Raw genomic sequence first — 27,456 nt, 5'->3', positions numbered from 1 at the left:
TTGATTATAATTCATTTCAGGTTACTAACTGTAACCACTGGAACCAAACATTTACATACAGGTTTTTCCAAAACTAGTTGTTATTACAAAACAGTCATGTAATGTTTGAGCATGAATAGGAATTCAAATGAATTTAGATCTCACTTCCAAAGACTTGTTATTCAGTTTGATCAGTCTTCATTCCAGAATCTGTCTTTTACATCAGTCAATCCACATGTCTCTTTACCAGTCCTTGTTTCTGAACCCCTCTTGTTCACCAGTGAGTCTACAGGGCTCTGTTGATCTTTCACAGACCAGTCCTAGGTGGTCATATCCTAAGTTATCCTGATGTTGGATAATAGTAGTGGATGTAAATACCACCATTGGGGGCCTTGGTAGTTTGCTGGTAGTTATAACTGCATTGCATTCATAAAAGAGATATTGCAGATGTTAAATACAGAAATATAATATTTAGAAAGTGCCCTAATTATTATAAATCCCCCCTTCTGGCCAGTCTGTGGTATGTCTCCTCTCGTATTCGCTTCCGTGCCTTCACGTGATGCCCTCCCTCTTACCCACTGGTCTGGCCAAGGTTCTGCTTTGACTAGTTCTAGTATCTCAAACCCATTCCTTGCATGGAGTTTACTCATAACCCTGATATTGGATGTAGAAAGTATCTCTGAAATGTTAATTAACTTCTACCAGATTACACTGTGCTAAATCCCAGAAGACAGCCATCTTCATTAATTCAAAAGTTAAATAATTGTAAATGATTTAATATAGATTGTGCAGTGTTGGTTCAGTTGAGTATTTGTGAGTGTAGTATAGGTACTGATGTTTGAAACCCTACTACATACCATGGAGGTGCTTGGAAGAGGGTTTATTTAGCTCCTACTCATTCTTGACCTTGACACACCCTGGCCAAGCTTTGCCTCAGGGGAAAGGATGCCTGGTACCCTTGGGTTAGATGGCTGGGTGGGCCTCAAAGCCATTCTAGATACAGGCAAGCAGAAAGATTCTCTGCCCCTGTCAAGGATTGAACTCTGGTTGTCTGGTCTGTAGTCATACACTATACTGACTGAGCTGCCCCTCTCATTTTTGAAAGCCTATAGTGTTTAGAATTGTGACCACCTGGTTTTGTGTGGCCTGAAAATTGTGCTTTAAACTGGGATTAAACCCTTGAACATAAAAGGAAATTTAAAACATCTGTCAAATTTTTGCACATTTTGTAAACAGCTGGTCTAAAAATTCTTTCCTGTCATAAATACTTTCAGCCAGTCATTATTGTTACGAGCTGTAGATTTCTCATAATTTAAAGTAAATTTGTTTTGCATTCGTGAATCAGGGTGTCTCAGATTCCACTTCTGAGTGACTAAAGATTGCTGCAACCTACCTGTGTCTCTGCCTGCTATTTTAATTTATACCCATATGTAATGATTCAGCTCAGATATCTCAAAATTTGTTCAAAATCCAAAATTGCAATTAGGAAAAGGTTTGTGGTTCTTGAACTTTCCATGAGCTCTCATTGGCTATAATGAATCTTATGTGATGTAAAAAAAATTGTAAATATTCTACTCATTTCCTGGCTCAGATTTTTAAAGGAGCATTAATCACCAATTCCTAATCCTTTGGTCAGTCGCAAAGTTGTGCCTTCCTGCCACTAGTAACTCCTAAGGATCTCTTGTCCTACAGGAACACCCCCCTTTGGACATGCATCTACTAGCTACACCTTTCTGAAAGTGACATTTATTCCTAGCACACTACTTTATGACTAAACAGCATGCCAAAATGAAGTCCTAGCGATCCCAAACATACTGGGTTCAATTCTTGGACAAATGCAGCCTTTTTTGTGCAAAAGATGTATTGGTTGATGGGACCATTCTCCCATCAGTATCAATTACTCCTGGTCTGAACATATTAAGACCCTCAGCCATAGACATTCCCCTTAGCGAAAGGACATCCCCATATATACAGTGTAAGACTGTAATCTTGAGACTTGCGGGGTGAAGGAGGAAAGATAGCGTCAGCCTTTAACGCTTCAGACTTTCTGCATTCCTTGACTTTCGTATACAGGAATTTGACATAACAAAAGACGTATTGCACTTTTACAGGCTTTTTGGTTAATTGTATTTAGTAATGCGAGGACTGGAGCATTGTTATATCGACCCCACAATCGGCAAGTTTGCAGATCCTGTGGTCCGAAGTATTAATAATTAGCGTAATGAGCCGGGGAAGGTCAATTGGTACAGTGACTAAGCAACGGGCTAAATCATTCTTTCCAAAAGGAGGGAGTTTTTTCTTCGTCAGACCGTAGAAGTCGCTAACCATTTGTTTCTTAGTTTTACATTTTCTTGCTATTGTTTCTTCCTAACTATTAACATTCGCGTAGTTGTCATGTATGACGTATACACTTTGTTGGCAACAATTTCATGACCCCTGCCCCCGTCTCGGGATTTGGCTAACACTTTTGAAAAATTCGCTTAGTGACTCTGGCTATGTGTCATGGGCAGAATTATCACAAAGTCTTTTACTCATTTCTGTTCTTAGTGGATGTTGCAGAATGGTTCAAGTCTTTATACAAAGTGCCGATTGTATCGGCAAATTTAGTGTAACTCCCCAGTATCAGATATAATGGGAATAGGTTTTAAAGTTTTCGGGTTGTTACATGTGTACATGTGGACGGAGTGGTTTTAATAGGCACTCTGCAGAGATTAGAACAAAACTAAAATGCAATGAAACTGACAGTTGTATAATTACATATTTAAGTAATTTAAAGAAAGAAAGCATAGTGAGGGGTTTTGAGAAGGAAATGCTAAGGAGAATATTTGAATCTACCGAAGAGGAAGTAACAATAGATAGGAAAACTTGCATCGTGAGGAGCTTTACAATTTGTGCCCGTGAAAAAATGCTCAAATCGATTATGGATTAGGTTGGAAGTGTTGTGTAAATACATAGATGAATAATGCATATAAAATTTTGGTTGAAAAACCTGAAGAGAACCTAGATAGATGAGAGAATAATATTAAAATGAATCGTAAATCAACTGGACATGACTGTGTGGACTGGATTCCTGTGGCTCAGGACAGAGTCCAGTAGAAGTCTCTTATGTACACGATAATGAAACTTTTGGCTCCATAAATGGCGGTAAATGTGACTAGCTGAGCGACTTTTGGCTTCTCGAGGGAGTGGAGTAACTTGATAATGTAATTAATGTTAAGAATTAGGATGCGGGTGCAGTATAATTACAGTTAGAATTCGGAACATGAATGTGCGCATTTTGTGAATTTAGGAAACATGAACACCAGGACTAGGTTTCGAAATACTGAAATATTACATGGTAACAGTAAGTGTGGAACATAGTTTTATCTTTTGTTGGGTTTTACGTGCTACTGTTAGATTGTGCCAGATTTACATGTCTGGTTCATCTTATTTTTCTCGCTGTAGACTTGGGTTTTTCGGTAAAACGAATGAATTTGCTGCATTGACGAGCTCCATGGAGCAAAAGACCCACTTGAAGAGCTGATAGTCATTCGTTACCCTGTTTACAAGTACCCGTCACTCGATTGTATCCTGAGCCAGATTAAGATCAACTTCTGGTGCTCTCTGTGATCGTATATTCTGTATGAATTTTTCTTCATGTTGGCTGCATGGCTTACCCATTTCACCCATCTTAGTATGATCATCCTGATATTATTTGCTGCTTCTTCTTCTTCTCTTCATCGTCTATGGTCAGCTTGACCGTCGTGACCTAAATGAATCGTGATTCTTCTCCAGCCCTCGCGGTCTTGTGCTAAGCGAACTGCGTTGGCGATCGGCTTATTTGTCAATTGTGCGACCTGATCTGTCCATCTAGAAGGGAAACGTCAGCGGCTTCTTTTGCCCACGATTTTCCCCAGGATGACATGTATTTTCAATGCTGGACGCGTCACGTCGGACAATGTGCCAAAGAACTGCAGTACCCGTTTTGCACAGATTTCAGTGAGTCTTGCGCCCGGCTTTGGTTCGGATGTGTCCTTTTATTCCGCACTCCGCTGCTCTTGAAAATCATTTGCTATAGGCAAGATGTATTGTTGAACAAGTTTAAATTTCTACTGCATAGAGAAATAAATTAATCTGTTACTTTTCGTTAAATATCTAGGCCTACTCTGTGTACGTGCGTGCGTATATATGTAGGCTATATAATGAGCCCTTTTGAAATAAACGATAAATTCGCTTCGAGCTACGTGAAAAAGAGGGATTTATTTCATAGATTTTAAACCAGCATTATATTCGTTACTCAAATTTTAATGCAGACTCGTAACACTTAATTTCATGATAATTAGTTGAATGGTATAAAATGTGGAACATGCGGACAGACTGATGGATTGTTCACTTGGTACCTGAAGACGCGTCAACAATTAGCGATTAAAGTTGCGGTCTTGATTTTTTACGGTGGCTTGGTTTCAGTCTTACTCACGTATACGGAATGTAGCTGATTCGACGGTATATAGGACAGGATATAAACTGACTGACGATGGGCACGGTCACTGACTACTAACCATGACTCACTTCGAAATCTCACTCTCTGCGGCTTAGTTTCAAATCCTACTTCTGCACGGCCGCATTCATTTCCTCCTGATGAGGTTTCCAACCCGTAGTGTGTGACCCTCTCGAGTTACAAGAAATGTTTACTGAATAAATTTTAATGTTGGTGCGGACTATTATTTTAAGGAAAATTAATCAGCAAGTAATATTATAATGCTGCTATAATTAATGTCATCAGAAGTACTTGATATAAATCGTAATTCCGTCCAGGTCTTCCCAATGCACATGTTCTGCTGTTCCTTTTTCACTACTCACTTTCACTGGCTTCTGGTCTCTGACTGGGCTGTCATTAGAAGCCGACCCTTTTCAGGGCCTCATAGTTATCTTTCCGTTCAGTTCAACTTTTTTCCTTTCTTTGGTCTTGTCTTCACTTCCCGACATTTCAAACACCCTTCCAATGAGCCACATCTTGTCATAGTTTGTGATCTGGGTAGTTTATGGTGAAAATATTTCTCCCATTTCATACAATCTGTTTGTTAATGCCCGCTCGCTGTCGCTGCTAGCACCGCGTGCGGTTGACATGGCTCTTTTAACCACATTCCGCAAATTATCGCTGTTCGTCATTTATTTGGAGACTTATCTCGGCAGACTTAAGCACTGACTCCCCACACGTGTCTCCATATTTTATGGACATTCTGTTGATTAAAGCATATTAATGAAAGCAGACGTCACAAGTTTTACAAATAATTTCTGACTTCTTAAGAACAAGACGAGAGTAAACGATTTGTGTCTTTTGTAGCCACTTAATGATTCAGTGTTTAATGTGCAACAATTTCTTAAGCAGTCTGTTTCGAGGGATTGTGCTACAGAGGATTTGATTTCTGTCCCCCTAGCAGACGAGTGGCTACATCCTTGCAGAGCAGGGAATTCATTTCGTATACAGATTGGAGTGTCCGCTATTAGAGGGACGGTCAGGGACTTGGCATTACGCATCTCGGTTGTTATACTGAGTGCGACATTCGTCATTCACAAAATTTTTTATTCCGCTATTTTATCATTCTCCCAACAAAAATAAATACACCAGCGAAAACGCCCTTTCTTCGCTCAAGGTTTTTTTATTAATAAACTGTATCGAACTAATGAAATCGCGTATTTATTATGACATCTTGGTGTGGCATAGTGATCGCTTTGTGGGTTGAACTGTTGTCAAGTAACAAAATCACATTGGGCGTAGATCGCTTTTGCACTGTGCCCGGTTAAGGCGGCTAAGTAACCAGAACTGAGATTGAAAAACGGAGGACACTGAACGCAAGGATTTTATAAAGATGAAGGTTATGGATTCGCTTTGTCATCAGCGGTTTTGTGTATTGTGGTGCTGCCTGGAAGTACTGGATTCATGAGCCAAAGGTAAACAGTTTTGACTGTTTTTGTCGATTAACTTAATCTCACCAGGCAAATATATGCCATTACCTTGAAGGATATGTGGCATTTGCTTTCCTTGCTAATTCATTTTCCCAGTCAGCACTTAGTGTGTATCTGAGAAAGATGCTGAACGGTGTATGTATAGCATGGCGGTAACCAGTTTCACTAGCATTTAAAAGGAACCCAATCAGAATACAAATGGAGGAACCAAGCAGCTTGGAGTAGTGGTAATTTCCAGAATTGTACCTGGTTCAAATTCTGACAGATATTTATGGGTTGCATTAGCCTTTCTGATCGCATGCTGGAATAGTACCTTGTAATAGTAGTGGTAGTAGTATTTAAATTGTCCTATCCATTATCTGCCTCATGAAGAATTTAAGGGCAGATGAAATTTGGAGAATGTTTGCTATCATTAAGGAGAATATTTTATGTTCTCAGCTGATATCTAAATTATTCTTCTTCTTCTATGGCTCTCCGGTCCGTATTCGGTCCATGGCCTCCTCAAATCTCCTCTTCCATTCGGTCCTCTGTTAGGTCCGTCTGTCCGAGGCTTTGATCGAGGTTTCGAAACATCTTCCTTTTTTACGGTGCAAGGTTGTTAGCCTTGCGACCAACCCCCAACCTGGAGGACATACCTGCAAGTTTCATGCAAACAATTTCTTAGATGTTAACAGTTACAAGAACTGTGACAGCAGGAAATTCTAATTTTTTAACTGACAAAATTAATGTATAATGAAAACACATTAAACCACCTGACATGGCTGGTAGCCCGAGAAGAATTCATTTTTCGTAGTTGCTGCGAAAGCTTCAGATCATACAAAATTAATGTTGTTGGAATCTCTACCAATGGACATTCTACACATAAATGGATTATTAAGTGTGTGTTATTGATTTATAGTTTGAGGAACCCACATCATAGTTTATAGGAGTGTCTAGAGTTGTATGACTATCAGATGTTTTATAGTAATTGTAATTTGACCTTTTGTCATTTGTTGTCTTCTAGATGATGTTTCCCAATTGTGGAGTTTTATTGTTTTGAATTATAATTTCTCTTTCATAGCAACATATAAAAATAGTAAGAATTGTTGATTTTGTTTTAGATTGCTGCATTACACATATTTGATATTTCTGTCTGTTACAGGTTTTCTCACCGTGTCGATTGTTTCTCCTCACAGCCAAAGTTCCAACTCGGGTGAGTTGAATCTCCTAAACATCTCTCATATATTCCTTAGGAATTTGTGGACCACTGTAGTAGCATTTTGGTTGGATATAGAATTCACTCAAATTTCATCCTCAAGTTATTCTTATACTAAACAAAATTGTGGCCTTTCAGATTAATTAAATTAATAGAAAAGCAGGTCCTTGGCACTCATAACAGTATATATTTCTTCTCTTGTCAGTTGCATTTACAGTTTGCACCACAGTCATGGGAACCCTTTGCAATCCCCTTGCACATCATATTGATCGATCTGTGATTTTATTCTGATTAATAATTATTATGTTGCATACCTTAGTGGCATTATTATAAAAGATATCTTCGCTTTGTTACAGATTGATTTCCACTTCCATTACCTGGAAATTCAGGCGATTGAAAGCAAGAAACCTAATCAGGCGAGTGTAAAATGTAATACATGTATATGAAGTACATTGCATTAGTTATTTTAATGTGATGTTCATGAATTTTCAAATGTGAAGACATAAATTCTCAATGTTGGAACTCGTTCATTTATTTCATAATTGATTACAGACTAGACTTTCAGTTCACTGGGGGGGGGGGGGGGGGGGGGGGGAAGAAGAGGAGAGAGAGAACTTCAGAATTCTATTTGATATTTTCTTTTTTGATCATTGTCATAAATAGAATTACTCCATGTAAGACTTGAGGTTCTCACAGCGGTGAGTATGAAGATTTCCGTCTTCTGGGTTGTTGCGCTGTGTAGTCTGGTCGATGTTAACCAACGTTTCAGAGGTCATACTGCCTCCGTCATCAGGGCCTGATGACGGAGGCAGTATGACCTCTGAAACGTTGGTTAACATCGACCAGACTACACAGCGCAACAACCCAGAAGACAGAAATCTTCATATTAAGAATCGCCCTGATGATGGAGGCAGTATGACCTCTGAGACGTTGGTAAACATCTACCAGACTACACAGCGCAACAACCCAGAAGACAGAAATCTTCATACTCACCGCCCTGATGACGGAGGCAGTATGACCTCTGAAACGTTGGTAAACATCGACCAGACTACACAGCGCAATAACCCAGAAGACGGATATCTTCAGAATTACTCCAGTTTGTTGGAAAATCATCTTGTTGTGTTTAATTAATCGATTTTGGAGTTAAAGAGTTGTTGAATGATTTTTTTTTCTGGAATTAATGTAATTTCTTCATCATGACTTTTATCTCTCTTGATAGCCTGGTCTTGTATTCACTGAGCAGTTTCATATTCAGTTACTACTTAAACCAGGGACCTTTCAGTCAGTTTGAAAACATTGTTCAGTGTTCTTAATGCTACCATTCCACCAATCTTCCATATGTTTCAGGATGCTTCTAACTGAGCTGCTGTATGATACAGTTACTTTGCATACATGTCATATTATTGAAATGAAAGTTTGAATAAATTGAATGTATAGAATTACCCTCTCCTCAATGATCCCATGTCTTTTGATGACAGAGGAGTTATATTCGCATAGACTCATGTGTTTGGCTTTGATAAAATAATTCAATTCATTTATATAAGTGTTTGCCAACAGCAAGAAGCCAATTTTTATCTGAGATTATGGTGTCCAGCAGCTTATGTACTTTCCATTGAGAATGTTTTTTTCTTACAGTTGAGTTTGACAGTAGGTGACAAAGTTTACTCATTTTTAACTGGAGATGAAACCGGTAGTCAGGAGGTAGATGCAATGGTGCTGGCCTTGGCGACTGCAATAAGAAACATTTTTCCAACAGTGCCTCTGCAGTAAGTGTATGGATATGTTAACAGTTTGAGCACCATTATAAAGTTTCTTGATGAAAATTACTTTTTTCTCAGAATAGCCATTCTTGATCTTAACCCATTTCCTGTTTCATTTCAGACAGTAGTATATGCTGCTATCAACTCAGTTTTATTTTTGTATTTGAGTTTTAAATTATATTTTACTACATTTGATATGTTAGAAACAGGAAGACCCTATTAATTTTGCTATATAGGAGAAACAGAGGGTGAATGACATTAATCTGTCACTTTGATCATTTGTGAATCTTTCCTAAAATTATCTTAATAGTTGTACCTGAGCTTAATTGAGCACCACACCATGAATGTGTATGGGGAAAATGTAGAGATGGAAGTGTATTCAGCTTAATTGCTCAGCCACCTGATCTCTCAGTAGACATGTCCATTTCATGAGGGGCTAAGTTTGCCCTAGACCTGGTCTGGATGTGGTAGCAAGGAGAAAAAGTTTTGCTCCTGCTGGGAATCAAACCCCAGTCTTCTAACCTATAACCAGTCGCTGTACTGACTGAGCTATCTCCCTTTGTATTTGTGTGGTGATATGTTATAAAGACATTTATTATTAATCTAGTTTGTTTTAAGACCACTGATGTCTAATTCTTTAGAACCTTGACATTCAATACATTAATAGAAAGCGCTTTGTTTAATTATTTTAAAATATATGTCATATTCATTGACGCTGGTACAATAACTCACGTAGGAAAATAGTAACGTGAGTGTGAGATTTGAGGTTTTTGTGGAGGCGATGATAAAGGTGATGTTCTTCTGGTCAGTAGATGCAAAGATTTTGGAGAAATTTTTTCATCTATTGACCAGTTCACATGATGTCAGAACCCAGAAGAACATTATCATTCAGTAGCACCAGTGTTATGTTTGTGATTTCAGACACATTATCCGCAAAGTGGAGGTGCTACCGGGTAAACGCATCCAGCAATTACAGGAAGGGGAACTAGGTCGAGGACATGATGGGCGAGGTCTGGGTCCCTGTGGAGGATTCTCCACACAGTATGCTTGTATGTGTGACTACCATGGAATGCCATACAGAGAAGAGGTGTCTTGGGTAAGACAACATGCCTAAAGGGAAGGGTCAGTGGCCACAAAAATAAATTGTTAGTTACTCATATGTCTGTTGGGAAATATTTTTGGGAGAATTTCAAACCAGACACTTCTGCGTGCAGAAATGTGTGTAGGTTATCATGTAAGCACCTCTTGTCCAGTTTTAACCAGAATTGGAATGCATTTACAGATTTTAGTAAAAATTCCCAGTATCACATTTTATTGAAGTCTGTTCACCAGTTGTAGAGTTATTGCAGGTAGAAAGTTATTATTTGTCTTTTTTTGGGGGGGGCTTTTAAGTTATGAACATGCATATAAAATGTATATTTATATTTATATAGAAAACAAATCAGATCTTTAGATGAAGGTAGTATGATTTTGAATAGTATTACTGGCATAAGTAAGTAGTGGAAACATTGGATAATTGTATAATTATGTTTCTTAATTAATGTGTTGGTCTTTTTTGTAGGATGTGGATACCATTTATCTGTCGCATGATACAAGGGAGTTGTGCTTACGAGACTTTGACCACTTGGATGCAAAGTATGTTACATTCTTTGCTACATAGCATTGAGGTGATATTGGCTCTGTTATGACTTGATTACGTATGAAAATGTGATGATCAACATTTTTATTTTTTCATTGTAATGAAAACATGATTCTCTTAAACTGAACTGAATTTTAGTGACCATTCTGATATCTGTCACATTTACATTTTTAACTTCATACTTTGTGTAAAATTCTTTGGTCTAATTTCCATTTAATTCAGATTATACAGTAGCAGGAATTATTACCAAAAATTCTGTTGTGGCACAATTTTATTGTTTGCATTAGAGATCATTTATTTATAGCTCACATTAAAAATGAAATATGATAAGGTCACTGGTTTCTTAATTGCATCTATTAAAAAGGTGAAAAGTTCATTCATGAATATCTGATTCAGAAATTTAGGTCAGTGTTCTCCACACAGAAGAAACACTTGTTAAGAAGAAGTGATCCAATGGAGATGCCTAAAACTCAGGAGTTTTGAGAGGAATGATATAAATTTTTAAGTAATAACCCTTTCATTGTTAGTGAAAAAATGTGCCATTCTACTATATGTTTGCCAATATACACCACACTGTCAGAATTTGGACATCAGACCAATCTTGCACATTTAAATATTTGTATGTATTTTCTGAGCCACGGTGGTCTAGCGGTTAGAACGCTGGCCTTGTAATCCTGGGGTCTCGGGTTTGATTTCCGGCGGTGCCCGGATTTATAACTTGTGTTGGGCAAGGCCGTGGTCTAGGCAACACGGAGTTTTCCTCCGTGGCATCCCAACAATTACTCCATTCACACACAGAAGAAGGCAATGGCAAACCACTTCTGGATCATCTGCCAAGAACGTATATGAACAGGTCCCAGTCCGAGAAAAGGATGGAAGGATCCTGTTCATATGGACCTGTCGTCAGACAGAACACTAAATAAATATGAAATGTATTTTCTATATAATTCACACTCTTTTTTGTTGTAAAATTAAAGCAGAATTCCATCACTGAAGGCAGAAAGGAATAGTAGCAGCTGTGAATTCTATAGTGAACACTAGGCATCATATTCAGTGACAATCATTCTCAGTTATTGCTGCATAATTTTGCATCCATACAAATGGGCCAGATATAAGAAGGACTGCACTGTGCAGAAGAAGTGCTCCAGTCATAACATAATTTGTGTTAATGTATAGGTGAAGAGTTTAATAAAACAATGAATTATGCTAACTGGAAATTGGAAGATGTCAGTTACATCAAGAAACTGATATGTTATCAGTTTTCCACAAATATGGCTTACCAATTTTGTTTTAGAGAAAATGTTTCACTTATTGATATGTGATATTTCCCATGATGGACCATTTTCATAAATCCTTGTGTAGATCATGCATCTAAAGTTTTACGGTGAAATTTTGAAAAAGATGCACAGGGGTTATGTAGGTCTTTGTGTGTGCAGGGATATTGTACCGATAATTAGTGCCCTTGAGTACAACACTTGGTTCACAAAGCTGCGAGCCAGCAACATAAAAGTAACACATGAAGCCCTGGATAGAATTCTGCATGTGATGAAGAAGTCACTTAGTATAGAAGAATTATACCTAGACAACCTTGGTGTTAAATGGTAAGTCATCTCTTTACAACCTATTATGTCCCCCTTCATTTTGTATGGAGTATTTATCCTGTTGTGGTCAGCTTTGTAGATGATAACCTTAGGATAACTATTTTGGTAGGTTTTATGCTTATGTTTTTATTGCTTAAGACTTATCTTCCTTGAAATGTTTATACTTGCTCATTTTATCAATAAGTTGTTTACAGGTAGCCCTCAATTTACGCCGGGGATGCGTTCGTGGACGAACTGGCATAAACGGAATCGGCGTAAATTGAAACTCTTTTATAATGTAAATCAATGGGAAGTCAATGACATGCGTTCCCAGCACCCAAATATTGACGAGTAATATAATGGCATTACATTTAAAGCTGTGAAATAACGTAAATAAAATAAAGGGAATTTAAAAAATATATTTTATACGCTTACAATCGGCAATTCGCAATTGACTATGATTCTTTCATGTGATTGATGTGTACAGTCATCTCTGCTGTTATGCGATAGTTGCATTTATGTAAGATGCTGACCTATAGAAAATCTCATTGTAAAAATAACCCCGTACCTCCGCAGAGATTAAATTAGTCCTTTGAAAGTTTAAAGTGCCAGGAATGAAATTGCATAAGATCAAACTTGCTTATGCAAAAGTTTGCTTTTCACAAACAGCTTTTACCGATTCATCGATCTCATTGGAGCAAATTCGCATTAACGAAACATATGTAATTGCAGAGATGACTGTATTTATAATTTTTATTCAAAATCAGCGATGTAAGATACATTGTAAAAGTAAAGTAAAGTTTGTCCCACTATACGCCATGTAGGCGTTTGGGGTGAGTGGAGGTATAGCTCCTCTCTTCCTTGACCCCGGCACTAGATGGGGGTAAGTGGTCAGCATCACGCCCCGGCCGGCTTTACCCCCGGGAAAGGACCCCGGTACCCATTGTAGAGGAGGCTGGGTAGGCCCCAGAGCCGGTCTGGACGCAGAGGCTAGAGGAAAAATCCTCTGCCCCCGTCGGGGATCGAACCCCGGTCGTCCAGCCCGTAGCTAGTCACTATACTTACTGAGCTATCCCGGCTCATAAGATACATTGTAAAACGTTATAAATAACAGTAACATTTTTTTCCTCTTTTTTCCCCACTTTTTGACTTGCTGGTTTAAAAATCGGTGTTTTTCTGAATCGGCGCAAATTGAGGGCTACCTGTATTTTCTGGAAACTTTTAGTGTAGAACCATGATACTAAATTTCATCAAAACTTAGTAATGTCAAAGGTGAAACATGTGGTTGGATGGATGAACAGACAATCATGACTTGCCCATTATGTGTTCATTTCATGCATTTTAACAAAATAATGCGTTAAAGTTATGGATAAATAAACATGCAGAAATGGGCTGAGTCGTGTTCTGTGTTACAGATACATACTTGCCACAGGTAAGTTACTGACGACGAGTGACAAAAATACATATTTATTTGACGTAATCTGCAAACCTGTGGACAAGTGGATTTTGTTGAGTGACTTGCAAAACTGTAATTGTATTTATGACAGTGTGATATTTCAAGTCTACAAGGTTCAGAATCTTGTCCACTCTTTTTAGATCCTTAAGTCATAACTCAAATTCACATAACAAAGAAATGTATGCCTATTATGTTTATGTTATAAAATAAATTTCTTTCACAGGGATTTTGCTCACAAACTTTCACTGGCATTAATAGCAAACAATAGCACCCCTCTTCACACACTTGATTTATCAAACAATATGATTGAAGACAAAGGTAAGTTATAAAATGTTTTGTATATTATTTTACATTCTACAAGTCATGTCTGTGTGTATCTGAAGTAAGACTTGAACTAATAGTAATAGTGACTTGGACATTTTAGCATGATCACTGTACGCACATGATATAGTTGTTTTTGAAAAGCACAGAAATGTTATCTAGTGTCATGATAAATTGTTGTGTAAGTTTTATTATGTGTTGCGCACTGTCAGTGTCAAAAATTTTTTCTGTGAAAGTTTTGCTTACCATGTGTTGTAGTTTGTGGATTTCTCCAGTTGGCATATCGAAGATTAAAGTGTGCAAAATGGGATTATATTTATAATGTTAATATCGTGGGACCCCAGGTCTGTTCACACTGTGTTTCTGTGTGGTATGTGATATAATAATATAGTATGCAAGCAAACACAAAGAACTGATTTTGCTGTAATGATTTTATTTCTGATGTATAAAGTGAAGCTTTCGTGGCAACCGAAGTCGATGAAAGACTCGGGTTACAAACCGCATGAGGTGGGTTATATTTCTGTTGTATCGCACAAGATTATAATTCCCAATTGAAGATCTTTGCAATTTGGATTAGAACTATGGTTAATGCTTTTATGATTTCTGTCATGTTGTATCTGATGTAAGATACTGTTATGCAACTATGAAATTGTAACATATTTTATTTTCAGTTTGACAGGCCTGATATATTTCAGTGATAACTATACTTATTCTTGTCCATGCCAGGTTGATCTTATGGTTAGGTACAACTTGCTTAAATATACACACTGCATTGGTAAAGCACAAACTGCAAACATTTACTTTGAAGAAACATTAATATAAAATTGTGATACACAAGTGTACAAGCAAGATACAGCCTCACTGTTCTGCCAGTACTTTGATTTAATTTTCCACATGGCATGCACATTAAATGACACTTTTATTTATGTCAAATGAGGTCATGATTATTGGAAAGAACCTGAGCATGTATAATTACAAAACACAGTTGCTTTGTATTCACGGGGCCCCATGTTTGAATTTTAACCAGATTTCCAGGTATATTACCTCAGATTTTTGTGATTTTTTTTCACTTGCTTTAGTTAAATGATTGAACAGTACTTTAAATAGGACATGATAATTTTCATTCATGCCCTTCCCAAATCATCATTCACACCCATCATGTGACTGCACACACAATAATACATTTATAAAATTATCATTAAATAAATACATCATGACATAAGAATCATTTGCCACTTACAGAGAACATTATCTGTTGTACACAATGTTTCTTCTTATGTTTGGTTCTAAATTTTCATCAGTAAAATATATCTGGCTATATTGTAGGGTCTTCATTGTCAAAAAATACACATATCTGCCCAGTCATTAATTGCATCCTCTTTCTTTTAGTTCTTCTTTGTTTTAAACTTTTTCTCTTCTCACTCCCTTTCACTTCCCTTATCTTTTTCTTCATGTCAGTTTCTAAATAGTGTTTTTAGTTGAAGATGGCTGCCATCAAGGTTGTAGTGCCATGTAGTCTGATATAAGCTTACCAATGTTTCAGAGGCCCTTGCTGCCTCCATCATCACTGGAAATATTGGCAATGCAGGAGACAGCCATCTTCGTACTCACTGCCATATGATTCTCAAATCCTACTCAGCATTTTCCATTCCCTGTTTTCCTCCCATAAACTTGAATCCTGCTTCCTTCAGATTCCATATCTCACACATCTTTAGAGTTTAGTGATATCTGCAGGAACATTTTTTGGTGCATTATCACAATATATCTAAATTATTTCTCTTTTCTTTATTTTAATGTTTTGTGCAGTGTTTCACTGCCATTCTATTTGTTATAGTTTTGTATCTTATCCTGAAATTTCTTATGTAATTTCCATAACAAGAAAACTTAATTTTTGATCTTGTCCATAGGGTTTCATGGCTAGAATGTAATGTATAACTTCAGTTTTCAGGGCTGTCTCTCAAATGCTGAAGTTATACATTAATTTTGGTTACTGATGTCTGTAACCTTTTTCTTTGTTGTGCATTATTCCCGAGCAGGTGCTTCCCACCTGACATCGCCGTTCCCGATGTCTAAGAATCTGGCAGGGACTGGAATTTTTCTCTTTCCCTTTAACATCCAGATTGGCTCTGAGTCGCGTCCAGCCTGTCCATTGGATAGATAATGGTGTAAAGTGGCCAAAGCATGCAGCTGACCACTGACCTATGTGTAATGCCTAGGTTAGGGGTCGCTGGAGATTAATTTTACTCCCTTGTACATCTTCATGGGGCAGCGTTTAACAGACAGCTTTTCCTTTTTACTTCTTACATATTTTTGAGTAATAAATAGAAGTGTCCAGTACATCAGTAATAAGTTCTATCAAGATTGTTGCTGAAACAGTTTTTCTAAGACAAATACTGACTTGTACTGGAATTAAGCCATGATTAATGACTTACAGCAATTTTATATCAAGCTGAAAAAGTAGTGAACACTTGTATCAGGAATATTTGAGTTGCACTGTTATTTCACATGTGAATTCTTTCTCCCATAGGTGCAACTAGTCTGTGTGGAATTATTGCCAAAATTATCCAAGGTGTGATTTTTAAGTTTTATCACTGTAGGAAACATTATTTGTAGCTTTTGATGATCTGTAGTGTAGTTGCTCACTCATTTTCATTCTGCACCATGCATGTACCTAGGGTTGTCCACCAACTGTAAGCATTTGTGTGTGGCTTGTAGTTTATTTTTTGTATAATCCTGTTCTGTAAGGTTTGCTGTATAATAAACTGAAAAAGCCCTAAACATAAGAGAAAATAAGGGATCTCAACTTTGCAGTAGCAACTTTCATATTGTTGAGAAATATAAGTATTTTATGACCCTGCAAAACAGTATTTTAATATATTAGGTATAAAACTGTTTTATCTCCAGTTTTCTCTGTTTTGTCAAGTCTTATGTGGTTGCTAGGTGACCTTAAGCAGTTTTTTATCATGTATAAAGTGATTGGTACACTATTGTTTAATTGCTTGGAAAGTACTCAAATATGACAAATTTGTTTATCTGTTTCTGTTGAAAGTTAACATTTTGTAAAGGAAAAATAAGATGGTAAAGTTGCGTCATATTGTGATATAATAAGTATATATTAAATCTTTTCCGTCTAATCACAATAAATTCTTATTAAATATTAAAATATTACAATAATTAACATTTAAAATATTAATATAAAGGAAAAATAGTTAAAGAAGTAGGAAGGCCAGTGGGCAAAAGTACTTTCTTGGCTTCTAGGTACATGTGGGGTTATAGGTGTATTATACGAGGCGCGTCCCAAAAGTAAGTTTCCCACTCGTCCCACAGCTAGCAAACCTTATATTGCGCGAAGCGACTGTGCGTACGTGATAGAGCAATGACGTAGCATGGCGCTTGCACTTCCCGCGTTCTCACAGTAGCATCGTTGCAGCTGTTGAAGATGGAGGTTCTTATTCCAGCTCCCGCCGACTGTGAAGTGCGGTCAGTGATAAAGTTTTTGAATGCACAGAGCATAGCGCCGATCGAAATTCATCGTCAGCTGTGCCGGGTCTATGGGCCTAACGTCATGAGCAAGCAGATGGTGCGTCGCTGGTGCAGACAATTTTCAGCAGGTCGACAAAGTGTGCATGATGAGAAGCGCAGTGGGAGGCCATCCATCATTACAGACGACCTTGTGGAGCTTGTGCGGGAACGCATTATGGATAATCGTCGCTTCACAATTACGGAACTCAGCAGTCATTTCCCGCTCCTTGTTGCACAAAATTGTCACGGAGCACCTGTTGTTCAAGAAATTGTGCGCCAGGTGGGTGCCGAAGCAACTGACACCAGAACACAAAACAAAGCGCATGGAGTCAGCATTGGCATTTCTGCAGCGGTACCATGAAGGCGGCGACGAGTTTCTGGACCGGATCATCACAGGTGATGAAACGTGGATTGCACACATTACCCCAGAAACCAAGCAGCAGTCAATGCATTGGCGTCACAGTGGATCTCCCTGTAAGACGAAATTCAAGCAGACGTCGGCGCGGAAAGTGATGTGCACGGTGTTCTGGGACAGACGGGGCGTTCTCCACGTCGACTTCCTGACCAGAGGTGAGACGGTGAATGCTGAGCGTTACTGCGAAACACTGCAGAAATTGCGACGGGCCATTCAGAACAAGCGGCGCGGGATGCTTAGTGCCGGTATTGTCTTCCTGCTCGATAACGCTAGGCCGCACACGGCTCGACGGACAGCAAGTCTCCTGCAGGAGTTCAGCTGGGAGGTGTTTAATCATTCACCCTACAACCCGGACCTCGCTCCCAGTGATTTCCATCTTTTCCTACACCTCAAGAAATTCCTGTCCGGTCAGCGTCAGCGTTTTGAGAATGACAGAGAGGCGGAGATGGTTGTCACACAGTGGTTCCAATCCCAGGCGGCAGACTTCTACGACACAGGTATTCAAAAGTTGGTCCCACGGTATGACAAATGTCTCAATTCCGGTGGCGAATATGTTGAAAAATAGCTGGACACTTGCTGCATCTGTTGCAATAAATATTTCCATGAAATTATGTTTTATTTCTGTAAACGGCCCTAGGGAAACTTACTTTGTGGACGAGCCTTGTATATAAATGACAGGCTTTCAGCCTTTTTTAGTGTGCAACTCACTTTTCCAAAAGGCTAATTAGCTGCACACTAACAGAAAGTATGTGTTGAGTACTAAGTCTGTTACTGAAGTTTTATTTCTGGCATAAGGCTTACAAAGTCATGGAAAAAAAAGTATGGCATTTTATAGATTTACTTTAACTTTGCTCTTTCTGCAAGGCATTTTTGTGACTCAGAGGTCAGAACTCATGTTCTGACTGACCTGTGAGATCAGTAACAACAATAACAACTTCATTTCTTAGTTGCATTAAAGAATGTGTGATAAAAATTATTCTCTGATGTTTATGTCATACATTGAACCTAGTTTTGTTGAAAATATTACATTCTTGAATTTATGTTTGTGGACAACCTTACAGGGATGTGTATCTTGTGTTTATTGCACTAACTGCATGAAATTAATGGTGAGTGTTGTATTTAATTTGTGATATTAATGATACAGCTAGGCTTTTCAATTTGTTACCAATATTATATACTTGAACTGTCAGGATATTTAACAACATAAATTTGAAACTGGTACATGACACTTTCATAAATAATGTCTTTTGACTCCTGATTTGAATGTTTGTAAGTTTTAATTGGAAAGCCCTGGCAACTCAGATAGGTGGTTCTCAAGTTAAGTTTACAGACTTATTAGGTTTATGGTGTCTTGATTTGTCACAAGGGGAATAGTTGAAAAATACAGTGTAACATACAGGTCTGTTGCAAATGAGAGACTGAATTTTACACACTAAAACAATAAAAAAAAGTTGAAATGAACATTAACATGGGTTTATAACAGCCTTCTTTTTGTTTCAGACCTCTTTTCCTTTCTGAAATTCTCATGTGGTGTCATGTTTTTGCTGCTTTCCCCACACATTGTGAAAATGTTTTCAAAATGCTTGTTTAAAAGTTGCCATTTTTAAACCAATAAGAGATGTGCATCTGCTGTTTCTTGGTATGAAAATCCATTTATTTCCATGAAACACTCTGCACCAATCTGAGTTTCAACATTGGTGCAGATACAGTCTTTAAACAATGTTTATTGTCGGACTTTTTTGTTCCCATTGATGATGATTACAGAAATAAATTAAATTTATAAAGCAAAGGTGCAGGAGTTGGAAATTGTAAAGTAAATTGCAAATTCTTTGGTAGTGTGGGTACTGTCAGAAGACTCGTGTGCTGCTAAACGTTTATCTGATTATGCTGTGTTAACATAAAGCTGTGAGCATGGAGGGAAACAGTGGAAGTATGATGCTGTATCAATATTTCAGATATAAAAAGATTGTCTGTAACTCAGAACTAGTCTTTTTACAGAACTCACCCTAACATTTACCCCCAAATAAATATAAGAGGAACAGATTTTTTAACATTTTGTACACTATGACTGCCGGCCGCAGTGGCCACACGGTCTGAGGCATGGATCTCATGCACCTGGCCACTGGGACCGTGGGTTTGAGTCCCACTAAAGGCATGGATGTTTGTCCGCGTCCTTTCTCTTCCAGTCTGATGGATAAAGACTGGCCATGTAAGGCAAGGTGAAACCACCGTGGTATCTTCGCAAGAAACAACCCTGAAATGGGGTTGCAAACCAATCCTAGGATTGATAACCAAAGAAAATACTATGACTACAGATATGTACATCTTTGTAACAGTGAGCACATGCATACCTTTGTGTGTGTATGCAAATATGAAGAAGTATGCATATTGGATGTCATTACCTTTTTATCTCATTTTGTTAAATAATTGTCCAGTCTTTTGGAATTGTTTTAAAATGTTTAGTATGCTGGAAACCAAGCAATTAAAATAAATTTTAAAGTAATACATTCAGACCAAGCTCCAGTAAACGTTATACCCTGGTTGTCTTATTTTTGGCCCTGGTGTGTATGTGTATGCGTACTTGCATGCATACAAACATGGACTTATCTATAGTATCTGAAGGTACCATTCCTGCACCCTTAGTAAGCATCACTTGAGAACCACTTTTGAAGATTTAATATACAAATTATTGGCATGCATTGACTAATCTGTGGTGATTGTTTTAGATTTGTTATTAACATCTGGACATAAAGACAGGTATATTTAATAAATATTGTGATGTTGCTGGTCTGTTTCAGGGTTATAAACATTGCTTATTATATGTTCAAGTAAATGTGAATTATGCTGTTTAGTAAACTGAAAGCAGTGTTTTGTATATCTTTAAAATACTAACATTGGATTGTTTTAATCATTTTTATGTTCATGTGACCTTGATGTTAATTTTCTTTTTCGTTGTTGCTTGCCAGTGTTAACTTTCATCAAATAATGGTCATTATTTTAGTATTATCAAACCGTTGTTAATTGGAATAATTAGAATTTCTTTGTTTGAAGGAAATTTCTGTAATGACTGTTAATTATAACAGATGTTTTATTTATTATTCTCTTGGAATGTGGAAAATATATTTCCCTTGAGGGTAAAGCATTTGGAGGGTGAACTAGCAAATCACCATCTACTGCTGAGGTTTACATCTAGGAAATGTAGATTAAATGTTTGTTAAAACTGCGGACACTGAAAGTCTTAAATATTGCATTATTAGTGCTGTATTGGATTTTTTATTGCATGAGGTATTGATATATGTTGACTATTTTACAGGTGCTAGCCACCTTAGCAGTCCATTAGCAAAGGTGCCGAAAGGTCTGATTCACTTAAACCTGTCTCACTGTGGCCTGTCTTCCAAAGGAGTGAACCAAGTTGCTCATGCACTCTCCCTCAACAAGTTTATGCCAAGCACTCTTACGTACCTCAACCTTAGTGACAACAACCTCAAGGAGGAGATCAATGTAAGCTCCTTTGCAAACATCAGTATAATATTTTATAAGATCAAGAATTGTGTGTTTGAAAATCAAAATCTGTTGCTAAGTTGGTTACAAATTTGTGGTAATGACAAATGTGAGAAACAGGTTGAGGTTTCTATGAGGGATGGTTTTAAGGTTAGGTTCATAAGGACACTGACACACATTTACTACCATAGACATATGATTGCTTGTGCTTATGCAGAAGCCATGATGTTATTTTTCTGTGTAATCACCACCCCTGATGAGGCACCCGTGAAGAAAAATGAATTAAATATTAGCAATAATGTGTTTTAAACATTTAATTAAAATATTTATTTTATAAGTTGTTCTCAGTGGACTAGTGGTTAGCGTGCTTGCCACTGGACCCAAGGTTCGCGGGTTCAATCCTGGACGAGGCTGATGGATTTTTAAGGGTGATATAAATTGGTAACACAACTTTCTTTGGAGGGGAAGTAAAGCTGGCGGCCCCATGTCGTTGATTTACAGCATGTAAAAGAACCTTACGAGCATGATACGAGATGTATCATAAGCAAAATTCAGCTGCCATTTCTCACCCATTTCTGATTAAACGCTAGATGGCTCTGGCAGTCAAATCAGGATTGAGTAGAAATTGTGCAGAGTCAGTGGACTGGTCAATCACTACTCATAAATGCACACTTCAAGACCAAGAAACCTCTGAAAATGAGGCAGTGAAAACCCACAACCAGGTTGTAGAGCCGAGAAACAACAACATTTATTTTATAAATTATTCCCAGTGGAAAAAATATTTTATCCCTTATTCAAATAAAATGTTTATGTAGAATTAATTTTCCTCTGGATTCTCAGATTTTTTCTGTTTATTATGACCAAAATAACACCACAAAATGTGTTTCTGCAGGAACTTGCACCTAGTAATTATTTCTTGTCCTTACACCATTTAAGTTTCTCTGACTGGCCTTAACTCTTTTCTAAATATTTCTGTTGTGTGTTTCAGAATCTTTGTAACTTCCTTGCTCAGCCAAACTCTTTAACTCACCTGGATATCTCGGGGACTGACACTGCATTGGAAACAGTAAGTTAAGTAGTTGTCATTTCACCACAACTACTGAAACTAACAGAATTAGTAATAGTGTTTGGTAAACATACTTATTTTATATTAATCTGCTTTTTCTTGCTGAGAGTAATTCCAATTACTACTTTTGGAACTCAATAAATATTTAGCAGCAGTTTAAATAATATCATTCAAGTTCTTAATATAATATGGTTCTGATCTAGTTTTGAGTAATTATCATTACAACATGTTATTTGTAAGTTTAAACTGTTTGTCAGATATTTGGTGCTTTGCTACGGGGCTGTGCTACGAATCTCGTACACCTGAACGTATCTCGCAATGTGTTTAGCGCCAAGAAAACCAAAGAAGTACCCCCGTCATTCAAACAGTTCTTCACCAGCACACTCAGTCTCAAGCACCTCAACATGTCATTCTGCAAGCTGCCACTGGAGGCCCTCAAGTGAGTTCACAGTATGTTTACTTCTCATTCAGCCATTTCAGTTTTATCTTCAGTTACTACTCATTATTTATACTACCAGATCACTTACTTTTTACTGAGCAGACTGATGTAATAACACTCCATACTTATATTTAGCAGGTACCCAGTTCAAATTTTGACTGTTAAACCAGCCATAATTTTAGGTATTTTGTAATTTTTCTCAGTTTCTCATAATGACCCCTGGGATACTAACTTGAAATAGGTAATGTCCACTTCCTTCCAATTCCGTATCTGCTAACTAATCATGATAATGTGTCTCATCTCATTCAGTTTGTGTCCTCTGCAATTCAGACAGCATTGTTGAGTGATTTACAAATCGGTCAATGAGCCAGTCCAGTCAGCCTTCCTAACTAAGAATGTCTGTGTTCGATCTTGGTTATTCTGACTAGTGTGTCTCACTTTGTATTTAAACTTGTTTGTTTATTTGCATGTGTAATGATGTTGTGTCTGTCTCAGAGGTTACATGAATATGAATTTTGAATCTGTAGGAGAAGTTATAGAAGCAAGTGATTCTGACCCATTTTAAGGTATTGTGTGCACATTTTCCCTTAAGGAATCAAAGGAAACTGTGAAGACAATAAGTCAGGTCATGTCATTTTGTGATGATGGAGACAAAGAATGTCTCTAAAATGTTGGACTATTGCTCCATTTTGATGCTGCTTGTCGCCTGAGAGGTTTTTATTGAATAAGTCAGGTTACTTGGTGTATGGGCTGTTACTTGAACCAGGAACCACTCCAATACAAAGCAGTAGTAATGCTAGCCACATGGCCAAGGAACATTGAGAAAGACTGTAAATTTTATTGTTGTAAGTCCTTATTGCTTAAATAGAGTTATTGCCGTTGCTTTAATCATGTTTTCTTCTCACTGTTCCTTGAATGTGAAATTGATCTCTGAATTAAACTTTCCACTTCATTTATTTAGCACACCATCTGAGCTGTTAAACACTGATCCTGAATCTAATAATAGTGCTATATCAAGCAGTAATATGATTTATTGCAATTTAGGTATTACATATTACATTAAATTGTAAAGGAAACTCAGTATGTAATTGGAGGTGTGTATGCAATAAGTAGAGATTTGAAAGTGATGCTAAATATATTTTAAAATGTGGCATAAATAAAAAAGATTGTCGTTCACATAGTCCTGCCATACTGCGCAACAGGTCAACATGTTGCCTATATTTATCAGCTTGTACATGGTGGTCAGAACAGCTGTTTCCAATTTCTGCAGTGGATTTTGAAGTGCTGCTATCAGCTGTTTTCAGGAGTAATACAAGACAGTCAGAAGTACCTAGACTATTGAGTGTTTGTAAGTTTCTTTCCAAGTATGAAATTTCTTTCTTTCAAGCCATATACAAATACAGTATCTGAATGTATTTTACACTTGGGTTAATTGAATGTCTTCATAAATGGTGGCTTAAAAAATGTTTCAGGACAGGAGTGAAGACAAGTAGACTTTGGCCTGCTTGTCATTCTGTTTGTTTATTTATAGTTTATTTAATGATGCTTTTTTTCTGTTTGCTGAGATATACAGCAAAATTGTTCAGTTGACATTAGAGTGCCATGTGTAATAGGTCCCAAATGAGAGCTCATAGCATGGAATGTGTTGAAATAGAGTAATGAGTCACTACAACCAGTAGTCCAATTTTAGAAGTTGCTACCATTTGTGAAAATCAACAGAAACACTGAACAAAAAACATGTGGAATTGAAGACAGTTTTAACACAACTAACACATGGGAAAAAATTATTCCATAGGTAGACTGTGATTTTAATTGAATTTCAGTGAACTGCATGTTTTATTTAACCTCAAAGTCACTTACCTTCTAGTATATCCATAGTACTGAACTGATTCTTTACTATCCATATTTTTAATAATGACAACTACATAATATGAATAAAAGATAGGAGCACTTTTTATTTTCTGAAAAGTTTGTTTTCCTTCCATTTATTAGTATTAGGAGGTGGATTTATTTATCTGTCATTGAAGTTTTTAAAAATGGTTGTGTTATGCTGAATTAACTGAGAATATTTCATTACCAGTTTCAAAGATTACAGGTAATTTGTCATGCATGCTTGGTACAGAATGTGCACTGTGTCTGCAGGAACTTGCTTCTTGGGTTGGCATGCAATGAGTCCACTATTGAGATTGAGCTGGACATGAGCTGTAATAATCTTGGTGCCCAAGGAGCACATGTGCTTGAGTCGTGCATACATGGCATTCGGTGCATTGGAAGCCTTGATATCAGTGAGAACAGTGAGTTTATTTTGTCACTTTGTGCTTACAGTATTCTAATTGTTGCTTTATGACATTCAACATCCATTCTTAAAGTTGTATCATCTATGATCCTTGTCAGAATCATTGTATAATGATTTCCTTTTCTTTGTGATTGTCATCATCTTAAGTAGTTTTGCATATTTGACCTGTTGCCTCTCCATTATAATTGTCATACCATCTCTCCTCTCATCCTGTGTTCTGTTGGATTATACTCATAAGAAACTTTTAGCATTGTGTTCTCTGGTAACATTAACATTAAAACTACCCCAACTGTGAGGCCAACTATGTTCCTGGTCAGAGATTAAGCTACTAATTCAGAATCTAGGATATAATAATTTGCTGCATGGTCAGGTTTATCGGGGGTGGTGCTTCTTGGTCAGGGCTATGGGGGCATGATAAATAAATATGGGAGCAGTGGTGGAGTGATAATTAGCAGAAACCAGAAGAACTCTAAGAAAAACCTACTCCAGTGCCAGTCTATCCACCATGAATCTCATTTGAAGTCACCTGGGACTGAAGCTGGATCTTTGCATTGAGAAACCAGTGTCTAGTGTTCCTCTGTTACTGAGAATTTAATTTTTTCACATCCATAAAGAAACAGTGAAATGGCAGTAATCTCGTACAGTTTTAGAATAATTTCTTTGTGGCCCTTTTTTTAATAAAGTACTCCTTAAAAACTTGACCATGGTTTTCTGATGTTGACAGTTCAATTCAGATTTTATGTAAGGGTACAAAAAGTTAGTGTCTTTAAAGAGAGTCACATTGTGAAAAAGACTTTTGATGAAGGAAGAAGTACTGTTGTGGGGAAAATAATGTAAGTGAATGCAATATTAGACATACTTTATTTTAACATTTAGTGTTCGTCTCATGAAATTTATGCAGTATGTAGTAGATATGTGCTTAGTAAGTTGCAAATATCAAGATGAATTTGTTATTGTACCTACTACATTATCGTTGGTGTGAATATTGCTACTTCCTGCTACTGCTGCCTCAGTCACATGGGAGAGTTGCATGTAACACTATCACGTAATGATGGGTTGGTCCATTATGTAGAATGGATCTACTCAGTGCCAGCTCTTTACGCTGCTGGTTTTAACCATTATTATAATTGATCTTGGTATTATATTGGATTCTACAGACCGGATAACCAGGGTTTAACCCCTGGCAGGGGCAAAGGATTTCTTCTTCTATGTTCTGCATGCAGACCAGCTCTGGGTCCCAACCAGCCTCCTATCCAATCGGTACTGGGGGTCCTTTCCCCTGGGGTAAAGCATAGCTCGACCACTGACCCATATTTAGTACCGAGGTCAAGAATGAGTAGGTGCTATACTGCCTCTCACCACAAGCACCTTCATAGTGTGTAGAAGGACAGCTTTACTTTACTGTATTGGATAATACAGTGTTTTACATAAATGCAAAAGACAGAAAATCTTCATAATTTGTACTTTTCACCTCATGATTAAGTAGAAATAAGGATGAGATGGAACATGTTAGAAACAAGAAATAAATACAAAGCTTTGTTTTGAAACCCCCAAGGAAAGGTATTTCTCAAGGTACTTGGGATTAGATGTTATAATAATGCCTTATGAAATGGAATATGTAAACAGGATTCAGCTAGAGTCTGTAACAATCTGTGATGAGCCAAATACAGTCCTCACCTCTGTCTTGACTTGCTGGTACATTGACATTGATAATGATAATGGTTGTTGCTGAATCATCAAGTTCCTTGGCTAATGATTTTTATAGGTCAGTATGGGTGTGAGGTAATTGTTGATGTGAGGATATCTAGCATGAATTAATCTCAGGGTTTGAATGTGTGAAACTTTGTTGATTTTTCAACAATCACACTGGCCAGTGGGTTAGCATATGTGTTGGTACCACTGCCCAACTTCGGTAATGCACGTTGATGATGTGGAATTGGTACACTTTGTTGTGTGCACTTGTTACAACATAATTTTGGTTACACTATATGGCAATGTATACTAATTGATGAAATGGATTTTATACAAATTGTACGCAGTGGCACTGTAATACTGATTGGAATAGTAGGTCTCTGCCCTTTAGTTACAGATGAGATTCTGACTGTGTGTTATAGCAATTTGGTTAAATATTACTTGAGAATGATCACAGTTAATGCCTCACATATCATGGTTCATTAGAAACTTTGAATTTTGGGAATTTAATTTGAGGTTGATGCTGACAGCCTGCAGATTCTGATGTAGTACTTATATTAAATTAAAGAGAATATTAAAATTTTCAGTCAAGTGTTGTGATATTGTTGAGTTTACAGCTTGTGCACTTAGGGTGGTAGACAATATTTGA

General features: G+C 37.3%; 1 protein-coding gene across 5 annotated transcripts in view; it reads left to right on the top strand.

Moving 5' to 3' along the window:
* LRR (capping protein regulator and myosin 1 linker 1 leucine rich repeat protein) overlaps nucleotides 1-27,456 on the top strand; it is a 59,878-nt gene that overhangs the window by 1,141 nt on the left and 31,281 nt on the right. For 3 of the 5 annotated variants that reach the window (XM_022072174.2, XM_022072175.2, XM_022072179.2), the window contains exons 3-14: nucleotides 7,067-7,117; nucleotides 7,477-7,536; nucleotides 8,756-8,886; nucleotides 9,802-9,976; nucleotides 10,442-10,515; nucleotides 11,956-12,120; nucleotides 13,779-13,873; nucleotides 16,404-16,445; nucleotides 21,127-21,314; nucleotides 22,303-22,380; nucleotides 22,638-22,819; nucleotides 24,962-25,113. In XM_022072174.2, coding sequence (XP_021927866.2) covers nucleotides 7,067-7,117; nucleotides 7,477-7,536; nucleotides 8,756-8,886; nucleotides 9,802-9,976; nucleotides 10,442-10,515; nucleotides 11,956-12,120; nucleotides 13,779-13,873; nucleotides 16,404-16,445; nucleotides 21,127-21,314; nucleotides 22,303-22,380; nucleotides 22,638-22,819; nucleotides 24,962-25,113 — 1,393 coding nt within the window. The remainder of the gene's footprint in view (nucleotides 1-7,066; nucleotides 7,118-7,476; nucleotides 7,537-8,755; nucleotides 8,887-9,801; nucleotides 9,977-10,441; nucleotides 10,516-11,955; nucleotides 12,121-13,778; nucleotides 13,874-16,403; nucleotides 16,446-21,126; nucleotides 21,315-22,302; nucleotides 22,381-22,637; nucleotides 22,820-24,961; nucleotides 25,114-27,456) is intronic. The other 2 variants (XM_022072176.2, XM_022072177.2) reach the window with 1 other exon arrangement.

The sequence above is a fragment of the Zootermopsis nevadensis genome, unplaced genomic scaffold, assembly GCF_977971745.1.
Source record: "Zootermopsis nevadensis isolate Lab colony 2312 unplaced genomic scaffold, Znev_1.0 Znev_ptg000028l, whole genome shotgun sequence".
NCBI lineage: Eukaryota > Metazoa > Arthropoda > Insecta > Blattodea > Termopsidae > Zootermopsis > Zootermopsis nevadensis.
The sequence above is the reverse complement of the archived record's forward strand: the minus strand, read 5'-3'. Positions and strand labels throughout refer to the sequence as shown.